Below are 12,101 nucleotides of genomic sequence, written 5' to 3' on the forward strand. Positions count from 1 at the left end.
ACCCCTCCCTGCCTCCTACCATACTGTCCCAGAGCCCCCATTGTTCCCACAGTACAGCAGGAACAGTTGCTCCATGGGGGCATTTACACAGGCCTGGGGAATGTTCCTTCTCCTCCTCTCCTCTCCCCTGGCCTGGCGTCGTAAAGCATCCCTGGGCGAGCAGAGCAGTTGGCAGGAGGCCATGTGAGGTCTGGAGCCGCCCCAACGTCAACAGTGATTGACTCCTCAGGACTGGCTCTGTCTGTCATATGCCAAAACATTTCTATTCAAATCTACCTGTCTATCCCGCAGCGATGCTTCCTCCGCCAGCATCACCTGTCTGAATCTCATTAGACCTCCTAATAATCCTTACCTCACTTTACCTGTTGGAGGCATTACGTGTATGTAGAGTGTGTTTGATCTCCCTAGCTTAGACTGAGTCAGTGATATATATAGCACATCTACCTACATTACACTGGAGTGATGTGAATTCTACTGTATGTGTGGTTGTGGCCATGCAGAAATACAGATAAACGAGTGCTTTGTTAGAACAAGATGTTTTCCAGTGCCACATAAGGTCAGAGTTCAGCCATACTGTACATATTTTCCACTCTCACCAAATTTCAGCACTCATCTAGCGAGCGTGGCACTGAGTGTACAGCACACATCCCACATGTGACATTTGGGTCTTCTTCCTCCCGTCTGTATGTCTCCTCTTCTGGTCCTCCCTGCTGTTCCCCTCCTCTCAAAGACCATGAATCACTCAGCCAGTGTGTGTCTGAGGACAACATGTCTCCACTATGGCAGTTAGTACTGTCCTCTCTAGTCCTCCTCTCCTCGGCCCTGGCTGACAGACGGAACAGGCCTCGGTAGGCCCCACTTAACACAGCCTCGCTCACAGAGCTCCCTCTGTCCACTGCTAATGTTACACAACAATAGTGTGATAGCGTGATGCTACATGTACTGAACACCCTTCATATATGTCCTGCAGGCAGGAAGATTGGCCACTATCTCCATATATCTATCACACATTGGCATCATTTGTTCTTTGTCCTCGATGGCTTTTCTGAAGATATTCCCCAGCAGCTTCATAGTGTGCTACTAAAACTCCCTCTCTTTCTCTGCATACAACTGAGCACCACAACCTCTATCATGCATCATGCATGAACATACAGTGGGGCAAAAAAGTATTTAGTCAGCTCCAATTGTGCAAGTTCTCCCACTTAAAAAGATGATTAATACAGGTAACGAGTGGAGGACAGAGGAGCCTCTTAAAGAAGAAGTTACAGGTCTGCGAGAGCCAGAAATCTTGCTTGTTTGTAGGTGACCAAATACTTATTTTCCACCATAATTTGCAAATAAATTCATTAAAAATCCTACAATGTGATTTTCTGGATTTTTTTTCTCATTTTGTCTGTCATAGTTGAAGTGTACCTATGATGAAAATTACAGGCCTCTCTCATCTTTTTAAGTGGGAGAACTTGCACAATTGGTGGCTGACTAAATACTTTTTTGCCCCACTGTACATGTAATCAGAGTGGTCTCTATTCAACCTCTTCTCTGAAGACAGTCCTTTCCCTCTGATATGAGTCAAACACCACTTCCACTCCTGAAAAAAAGGCAACAATACTGACATTGTTCAAACACAATCACACCTGTGAACGAGGGATTTCTCCATCTGAGCATCAGGGCCATACTGTATAAAAACCCAAACGGACTTCAAACGGTCAAGGATTTGAGCTAATGTGTTCAAGTTTGTTTACTCAACAAATTCTGCTCGAAGTGAGCTGAATTTAAACAAGCTTGTTGAGTAAAATGACTTATTCATGTTTGCTCCAAACCACAACCATTATTATCATATTTGTAGGTTGATTTTCAGAATTGTTTGTTTCAATACGTGTTTTTGCATGTACATTGATTTGTTGATACATCTTATGGTACACAAACATATATAACATACATTCTTCTAAACAAATCTAATCTGTTAGTAGTTGGACTTCTTGCACCCGCTACTGAGACATCTGTTACAAAACACCTACATGTGTATTGTAATGACATTCTGAGGTTGTCATTAGGTCTAAACTTGTAGCCTGAATTGCGTCCACTGCTGTCCACGCGCGTCTCGGTAAAGGCCACCCATCTCCTCCACAACACAATTTGGAGCTTATACCCCCGGTTTTCAAATAAATTCTCTAATTCTTTCATGTGGCTGACATGCGGTAATGTTAAATAATGGCGTAATGGTCTACATTTTCTTGACATTTTGTGTTAATTATTGTGATAGGTTCACGTCCTACCGGTACGGCGTTTCCCCAATATTTATTTATCCGGGACGCCGTACCAGACCGTACCAGCTTACTTTCACCCCTGGGTGTAACTAGGCCCTCAAAGAAAGGCCTTATGATATACACTATATATGCAAAAGTATGTGGACACACCTTCAAATTAGTGGATTTGGCTATTTCAGCAGCACCTGTTGCTGACAAGTGTATAGAATCGAGCACACGGCCATGCAATCTCCATATACATTGGCAGTAGAATGGCCTTACTGAAGAGCTCAATGACTTTCAACATGGCACCATCATAGGATGCCACCTTTCCAACAAGTCAGTTCATAAAATGTCTGCCCTGCTAGAGCTGCCCCGGTCAACTGTAAGTGCTGTTATTGTGAAGTGGAAACGTCTATGAGCAACAATGGCACAGCCGTGAACTGGTAGGTCACACAAGCTCACAAAACATGACCGCCGAGAGCTGAAGCACGTCGGGTGTAAAAATCGTCAGTCATCCCTTGCAACACTCACTACCTCTGGAAGCAACATCAGCACAAGAACTGTTCGTCGGGAGATTTATAAAATGTGTTTCCATGGCCGAGCAGCCGCACACAAGCCTAAGATCACCATGCACAATGCCAAGCGTCGGCTGGAGTGGTGTAAAGCTCGCCGCCGTTGGACTCTGGAGCAGTGGAAAATCATTCTCTTGAGTGATGAGTCACGCTTCACCATCTGGCAGTCCGACAGACAAATCTGGCGGCTGCCAGGAGAACACTACCTGCCCGAATGAATAATGCCAATTGTTAAGTTTGGTGGAGGAGGAATAATGGTCTGGGACTGTTTTCATGGTTCGGGCTAGGCCCCTTAATTCCAGTGAAGGGAAATCTTAACGCTACAGCATACAATGACATGCTAGACGATTCTGTGCTTCCAACTTCGGGCAACAGTTTGGGGAAGGCTCTGTCCTGTTTCAGCATGACAATGCCCCCGTGCACAAAGCAAGGTACATAGAGAAAATGGTTTTCTAGATCGGTGTGGAAGAACTTGACTGGCCTGCACAGGGCCCTGACCTCAACCCCATCGAACACCTATGGGATGAATTGGAATGCTGACTGCTAGCCAGGCCTAATCGCTCAACATCAGTACCTGACCGCACTAATGCTCTTGGAAGCAAGTCCCCGCAGCAATGTTCCCACATCTAGTGGAATTCTTTCCCAGAAGAGTGGAGGCTGTTATAGCAGCAAAGGGGGTACCAACTCCATATTAATGCCCAGGATTTTGGAATGAGATGTTTGACGAGCGTCTCATTCCATGTAGTGGTCATGTAGTGTACATAATCTAGAGTTATTTGAAATAACATATTCACTTAGACACTTGGTGAAGGCTACAGGACTGAAAGCTATTGAATACAACAGCCATGTCTCGGTCGGGAACAAATGCAGTCATTGGTGGTAATTACAATTCACCAAAAGGTAAGGCACACTGGAAAATATGCAAATAAGGTAGAATGAATTCTCAAGTTGAATTGTATGTTCACTTACAGTAACTTCAAGTTCTAAGTTGTGTGAACCTACAATTCAACTTGAGAATGTATGTTGGTTCAGCTCATGTCGAGCAAACTCACAATCCTGTTGCAGCTGGTTGCCATACAGTTGTATGTTGAATCAACTTCAAATGCTATTGTGTTGAGCAAACTCAACATCTTTTTTTTTTTTACAGTGCAGAAACAAACTTGGCTGAGAATATTTCCCAGAGCATCACACCCTGCGCGGAGGAAACCGTTCCAGTTGCATTGGGTGTAATGTGGGATCGTTTGGGATATTCATTAGAGTTTGTTTATTTTCTTTCAGCTACTTTGAGAGTTTGATTGTGCCTGCCTGGAGTGCCAGATGGACAGGGTCTATTCCACTGATTCAATTGCACCAACTATTTGACAGAAAATACATTTAAATCCAGATTTGATTTGGTGTTCTGTGTGATGTTTTGAGATATATGCAGATCGCTCTGCCTTTATCTGCATATTACACAGATGTTACCGGACATTTAAAGATCGCCACGTCAGCAATATGAATGTCAAGCCTTTGTATATGGACATAGGCCTTCATAATCCTACATAATCATTTGCTTCATCCTTTTAACATGCCATGTTGCATTACAAGTCCTCAGTGATGTTCCTGCATAACAGTTGGTGATTGGTAATAAGTGAATACAGATTAATGGGCAGTGAAAGTGAAGAAACGAGGGTCAGGAGAAAGTGTCTAGAACAGCACTGACAGCATCGCTCAGAACCTCCAAGGGGGGATAGAATTAAATCAAATGACCCTAAGACTGAACTCTGACCTCTATAGGTCATGGGTCACTGTGGTGTGGACAGCAGAGGTGCTGAGGCGAGGAGAAGCGAGGGGAGGGGGAACAAAAGAACAGGAAACATCCTCCCATACCACCACACACACTCACGTCCACATTCATCAACATTAAACCACATTCTAAATACAGTTTGAATGAGCACTCATAGGCCTACTCACACTCATAGGCCTACTTACACTCATAGGCCTACTCACACTCATAGGCCTACTTACACTCATAGGCCTACTCACACTCATAGGCCTACTCACACTCATAGGCCTACTTACACTCATAGGCCTACTCACACTCATAGGCCTACTTACACTCATAGGCCTACTCACACTCATAGGCCTACTCACACACATAGGCCTACTCACACACATAGGCCTACTCACACTCATAGGCCTACTCACACTCATAGGCCTACTCACACTCATAGGCTTACTCACACTCATAGGCCTACTCACACTCATAAGCCTACTCACACTCATAGGCCTACTCACATGCATAGGCCTACTCACATGCATAGGCCTACTCACACTCATAAGCCTACTCACACTCATAAGCCTACTCACACTCATAGGCCTACTCACACTCATAGGCCTACTCACACTCATAGGCCTACTCACACTCATAGGCCTACTCACACTCATAGGCCTACTCACACTCATAGGCCTACTCACATGCATAAGCCTACTCACACTCATAGGCCTACTCACACTCATAGGCCTACTCACACTCATAGGCCTACTCACACTCATAGGCCTACTCACACTCATATGCCTACTCACACTAATAGGCCTACTCACATGCATAAGCCTACTCACACTCATATGCCTACTCACACTAATAGGCCTACTCACACTCATAGGCCTACTCACACTCATAGGCCTACTCACACTCATAGGCCTACTCACACTCATATGCCTACTCACACTAATAGGCCTACTCACACTCATAGGCCTACTCACACTCATAGGCTTATAGCCAAACACACACACCCAGTCAAACGAATAAACACAGTATACACCAAAACACACTTTGTAACAATACAAAAACATAATAGCACACAACCCACGCTATAAAATCAGGTCATTAAACATTGTGGTGTGTTTTCTGTCTCCAGTCTGTGTCGACTACTCAGTCTGCTGCTCCGTCCTTGTCTGTCTATCATCGGCCTGTCTGTGAAACTCACTCTTTACTCACTTTCAAACAGAGAAGGAGAGATAGGCTAGAGGAACGGAGATTCCGATATGTCCACTATCAGGCGGACGGAGCTTGTTAAAAGGTTTACATGGAGAGACAGAGGAATGTGTTGTGTTGGAAGAATTCTTCATGTTGATTGGGCTGTGGGACAGGGGCTAGCACTGGGTCTGCTTTGAGTTATCACTGGGGAGCTGGGGAGCCATTCGAACCGTTGGTTGTGTGGGAGACCGACGTGGAATCCTCTGCCTGCTGCTGCTATGCTGCTGCTAAGCTGCTGAACCCTAGCTCTCCTCTCTCCTACATGCTCCAACACACACACACAATACACACACTCCTCCACGCTCCAACAGCTCAGGAACACGGACAGAACATGTGTGAGCCTGACGGATCTGAGCATGTGGGTTCTTTCACTGATATGCTACCAGTCCATACTGTTCTGTACAGTACAAGCTCACTCATAATAACAGCCTCATTCAGGACGGTTTTGTCTCTACATTGCCACCTCTTCGCACATTTGTAACAGTGATTCCTCTGTGAGTAGTGAATGTGGGTCAGTAGCTAATCTCAGTGGCAAGGCTAATGGTCAGTATGTGTGTGGAGAGTGTGTGAGGGGAGAGTGTGTGTTGTCTGGACAGATTGGAGTTTGGTTCCACATCTCCCTTCATCGCACGTCACCCTGACATTCTTCTAGCGCCACAGTTTGTTCTGCTGATGTTTACTCACTGCATGAGATGAGGGCCAGACTGGCCTACTGCTGCTGGCCCCATAGAGGAAACACCTGCCCGGGGCTCTCTCTCTGCCCACACACCACACACACACATAGCGACACACACACACATACCACACGGACACACACACACGTACCACACACACACACACACGCATGCACACACACACAGAGACACTTGCATGCACGCACGCACACACCACACATGCACAAATACAACAAATTCCAGTCAATTCTTACAATCAATCTTTCTCTCAAATATCATAACATTGAGTTATCATGGTGTTCAATACCAGAAAAGCAACCAAAACATGCCACTGCCTCCATTCACAAACATGCTACATGCATTGCACAGTTGTACTTGTACATCACAGGAGGCTGGTGGCAACTTAATTGGGGAGGACGGGCTCGTGGTAATGGCTGGAGCGGAGTAGGTGGAATAGTTTCAAATACATCAAACACATGGTTTGATACCATTCCATTTGCTCCGTTCCAGCCATTATTATGAGCCGTCCTCCAATCAGCAGCCTCCACTGTTTGTACAGGCAGTTTCTCTTTGTTCACTCCACTCAGTTGTTGATGATAACTTGATGCATTTCTTGCTATTGTAAAGCTGATTTACTGTGGTTCAAATTGCATTATACCCTGTTGAAGTTTTGTGACAGAGATGTTTGATATTATTTACACATATTGGATGTCAGGGGAATCCTACTCCTAACAGTTTTGCAGAAAAAGGCAAAATGGCAGCCAAGATCCACACCAACAGACCAGCGGAGACATTTCTTTGTTTCAGGTGGAGATAATAACAAGCACGTCAGCATCTTTTCATGTTTCAATTCTTTCCATTAGGAACATGATTCCTGTGACAGCGGATGCTGGTAGCACTAACAGCCATCAAACTTTCCTCTCCTCTTTTTAGTTTCTTTCTAAAACGGTCCTCTTTTTTCATTGGTTTCTATTTTCCCAGGCTCATTTGTAGCGTGATCAAAGAGGAACATGACTTGTCCTCTCCTCTGGGAGTCTGATGCAGGATCAGCAAGGCGGCAGGATCAAATGGGATTCAGAGAGGGGACTGCACGCGTGAATTCCCCTCTGTCATACTGCCAGGGCGGGGAAGGTGGGTGGAGGCAGGGGGGGGGGGGGCACGGGGAGGGGACACAGGAAGGGAGGAGAATGTAGATGAGGAGGAGATGCAGCACATGAAATCAAAACAAACCCCCTCTTTCCCGTATCTTTTAACAGCAAAAGAAAAAGAAGAGAAAAGAAAGGAGAGATGGAAGGGGCCGAGGAACAGAGGAGGGGCCGAGGAACCGAGGAGGGGCCGAGGAACAGAGGAGTCACAAACTCTAGACGTGTGCAAGAATGTCTCTCTTCCTGTCGTCAAACATGACTACAAAGCACAGTCTTGATGCTCTCCCAGGCACATGCAGTGCACACACAGAGCACATGTGAAAACATTCTCCCACTCATTCTGGCCCAGTCCATACATTATCAAACACCATCACTTATCCTGTACTGTCCTGTCAGCAGAGGAACACCATACAATTCCCCACAGTTCCAACACATTCAAGCCATCATATTATTCTCTGAATCACAATATCACCCCTCATTACAGACAACCCAACCCCACCAACACGAACAAAAGAGTCTCAAATAAGTAAGCATTTGGCGGTAAAGGCTAGCCTCTATAATGGAGCACCTGCAAAGACACAGTCATATGCTGCTGGTCTAACACACTCAAAACACTACCAGAGGGCGTAGCTTTATTGCTGCTCATAGCAGGCCTAATAGCCCACGTGTGGCAGACGTTTAGTTGAGTTCAGACTCTCAGTTCAAACTGTCATCTGAAGTTTTTATTTGTAGTATTATACAGTGCCTTCGGAGAGTATTCAGATTCCTTGACTTTTTCCACATTTTGTTACATTACAGCCTTATTCTAAAATTAATTCAATAGTTTTTTTCCTCATCAATCTACACACAATACCTCATAATGACAAAGCAAAAACAGGTTTTTAGAAATGTTGGCAAATTTATAATAAAAAAAAACTGAAATATCAAAGTATTCAGACCCTTTACTCAGTACTTTGTTGAAGCACCTTTAGCAGCGATTACAGCCTCGAGTCTTCTTGGGTATGGCGCTACAAGCTTGGCACACCTGTATTTGGGGAGTTTATCCCATTCTTCTCAGCAGATCCTCTCAAGCTCTGTCAGTTTGGATGGGGAGTGTTGCTGCACAGCTATTATCAGGTCTCTCCAGAGATGTTCGATATGGTTTAAATCCGGGCTTTGGCTGGGCCACTCAAGGACATTCAGCGACTTGTCTCGAAGCCACTCCTGCGTTGTCTTGTCTGTGTGCTTAGGGTCGTTGTCCTGTTGAAAGCTGAACCTTCTTCCCATTCTGAGGTCCTGAGCGCTCTGCAGAAGGTTTTCATCAAGGAGCTCTCTGTACTTTGCTCCGTTCATCTTTGCCTCGATCCTGACTAGTCTCACAGCCCCAGCCGCTGAAAAACATCCCCACAGCATGATACTGCCACCACCATGTTTCCTCCAGATGTAATGCTTGGCATTCAGGCCAAATAGTTCAATCTTTGTTTCATCAGACCAGAGACTCTTGTTTCTCATAGTCTGAGAGTCTTTAGATAACTTTTGGCAAGCTCCAAGTGGGCTGTCATGTGCCTTTTACTGAGGAGTGGCCTGATTGGTGGAGTGCTGCAGAGATGGTTGTCCTTCTGGAAGGTTCTCCCATCTCCACAGAGGAACTCTAGAGCTCTGTCAGAGTGACCATCAGGTTCTTGGTCACCTCCCTAACCAAGGCCCTTCTCCCCTCTAGGAAGAGTCTTGGTGGTTCTAAACTTATTCCATTTAAGAATGATGGAGCCCACTGTGTTCTTGGGGACCTTCAAAGCTGCATAAATGTTTTGGTACCCTTCCCCAGATCTGTGCCTCGACACAATCCTGTCCCGGAGCTCTACGGACAATTCCTTTGACCTCATGGCTTGGTTTTTGCTCTGACATGCACTGTCAACTGTGGGACCTTATATAGACAGGTGTGTGCCTTTCCAAATCTTGTCCAATCAATTGAATTTACCACAGGTGGACTTCAATCAAGTTGAAGAAACATCTCAAGGATGATCAATGGAAACAGGATGCACCTGAGCTCAATTTCGAGTCTCATAGCAAAGGGTCTGAATACACATGTAAATAAGGTATTTCTGTTTTTTAAATAAATTAGCAAACATTTCTAAAAACCTGTTTTCGGTTTGTCATTATGGGGTATTGTGTGTAGATTGTTGAAGATTTTTATTTATTGAATCCAATTTAGAATAAGGGCTGTAACGTAACAAATGTGGAGAAAGTCAAGGGGTCTGAATACTTTCCGAAGGCACTGTATGATGGCTTCATACCAGCAGTGGCAGCTGAGCATGCCCATAAGCTTGTGACCAGACCACAAACATAGACAGGCCTCACCATATCTTTGTTTATGTAGGTAGAACATGGAGGCATGTGGCTCCAGAACCAAAAGCAACAGAAAGCAGCTCCTTCCAATCAGGGTGTGCATACACTAATTTTGCAGCTGGTCAAATCCCATAGTATCTAATCCTATTAAAATGTGTTATTTTAATGAGCTGGATCTAGAATATCAAAGAAATAAAGTTAAACATAAAGGTTAATAGGGAAACTGAAATGCTCCATCTCCATCTTACCATACCAATTACAAAAGAACACCACTGTGATAAAGAAAACAAAATGTGTTATAAATTAATAAATGTTTAGCAAATGTCTCTAAAACTGTTTTTTATGATGAATAGTCATACTAAGCTCATTTTCGTGAAGCCTATTTGAGCACCTTTTAAACAGCTCCATGACAAGAATTTTAAACTACTCAGGTCAGTCAGTGTTCTGCCATTCACCTCCTTCTAAAACCAACATTAAACCGTTTCACAGTAAACCGACACTGGTCACGAGCAAACTCAAACATGACATCAGAGTGTTCCAGGGGTAATCGCTTCCCCCCTCACTCACAGAGAAAACTGAGCCCAACATCCAAATGGATGAAGCATACAATAATGGACATGGGTTAGAGGACACATTAATATGCAAAACCAAACGATGCTAAATTATTATGAGTAATTTGCAATGAGAGAAATTTGACAAACTGATGTAACCATCCGTCACACACACCGCCAATGCGCAGTGACCAACATAATAGGCTATACATTATGAATAATGCTTGATTTATAAAACTTAGACTTCTTGATTTATACTTTTTTTTTTGTACATAAAAAAAATACTTTCAAATGCCAAAATACAGCGAGGGGAAGAGTTACATTTGGTATGATTTTAAGTGGATTAATTAACAAAGTATTAAATACTGCTTTCGAGATTTATCCCGAGCCGGAGCAACCCAGTGGACAAATTCAATCCAGCATCGCCAAATATCCAATGATATCAGACGGAGCCTTTTATAATTACATTATTATGTGGCTCACAAAATATTACCGAGTGCGAAGTTGCGACCAAATTCACACCTTATAAAGTTTTGTTTGGTTTCTGTTGAAGTGTCCAGAACTTTCGATAAAGAAATGGGGTAGCAAGACAACCGAACATGAACGTTTGTACCCTATTATCAACAAAGAAAATTAATAAAAGGGTCCACTACCCTTGTCAATACATTCAATGAAATTATCACTTTAATTATTAGCAGGTGTATTCCAACATATACTTTACCAGCTTGTGCCGTAGTTGCGTGGAACATTATTATAAGAAATAGCGGTATTCTCCTGCACGCCGCCGTCCTCTTTAAATGGTCCATCTTTCAGAGCAGAGACCCCCTTGCCTCCGCCACAGAACTGTACGATACAAAACTAGACGAGAAAGAAAGAAACTAGTGCGGCGCTCGAACAGTGCACATTCGCTCTGCAGTTTCGCTTGCTTAGTTTTTTTTGAGGATCCTCTCCTCTCTTCACTCTCTGTCCCTCATTCAATTTCTCCCCCTCACCCTCCCTCTTTCTCGCTCCCCTCACAGGACGGTGTCTCGCGACTCCGACGGGAAAGGATGATGCTTTCAAAGGTCTGGCGGACGCACGTTTATGAGGCTGCTACTGGTCATTTGCTATGTCGCTACTGTCTTACTGATGATCAGTGATCCAGTCAGACTCACCACTTCCTTTCACCACTGCTGCTCTGTGTTACTTGTCATGCTGCAGATGTTACAAACTTTCTGTCTGTTACTACAGGGTATTCAACCTGGGGCCGTGGCCCCATAGGGGTCCGCAGAGTTACTGCAGGTGGTCCGTGGAAATATACAGTAGATATATTTTCTAGAAGTGGTAAAATAAACATTTATTTTCTTTTTAAAAAGCACCCGCAAGTACCAGTTACTGGCTGCTGATAAACTTTCTTGACTTGGTCATTCATTTTTGCCAACACATGGCTAACCTTTGTTTAACCAGCAAAATAGCTGCTATCTACCTATTCATTTTATATGTAGATTTCTCCTTAACATTATCATTCACCTGATGATAAGACGTTTGCATGATAAGGGTCCTTGGGTCGCCAGTTTGCCTGGGCGG

At 44.2% G+C, this 12,101-nt stretch overlaps 1 protein-coding gene across 2 annotated transcripts in view; it reads right to left on the reverse strand.

Annotated features, from left to right (window-relative positions):
• Positions 1 to 11,690, reverse strand: part of LOC129833142 (collagen alpha-1(XI) chain-like) — a 90,233-nt gene extending 78,543 nt beyond the window's left edge. For both annotated transcript variants that reach the window (XM_055897470.1, XM_055897469.1), the window contains exon 1: positions 11,257 to 11,690. In XM_055897470.1, the coding sequence (XP_055753445.1) occupies positions 11,257 to 11,341 (85 nt within the window). In that variant the 5' untranslated portion in view covers positions 11,342 to 11,690. The remainder of the gene's footprint in view (positions 1 to 11,256) is intronic.
• Between the last annotated feature and the right edge of the window lie 411 nt (positions 11,691 to 12,101).

This window comes from Salvelinus fontinalis, chromosome 34 (genome assembly GCF_029448725.1).
Source record: "Salvelinus fontinalis isolate EN_2023a chromosome 34, ASM2944872v1, whole genome shotgun sequence".
Lineage (NCBI taxonomy): Eukaryota > Metazoa > Chordata > Actinopteri > Salmoniformes > Salmonidae > Salvelinus > Salvelinus fontinalis.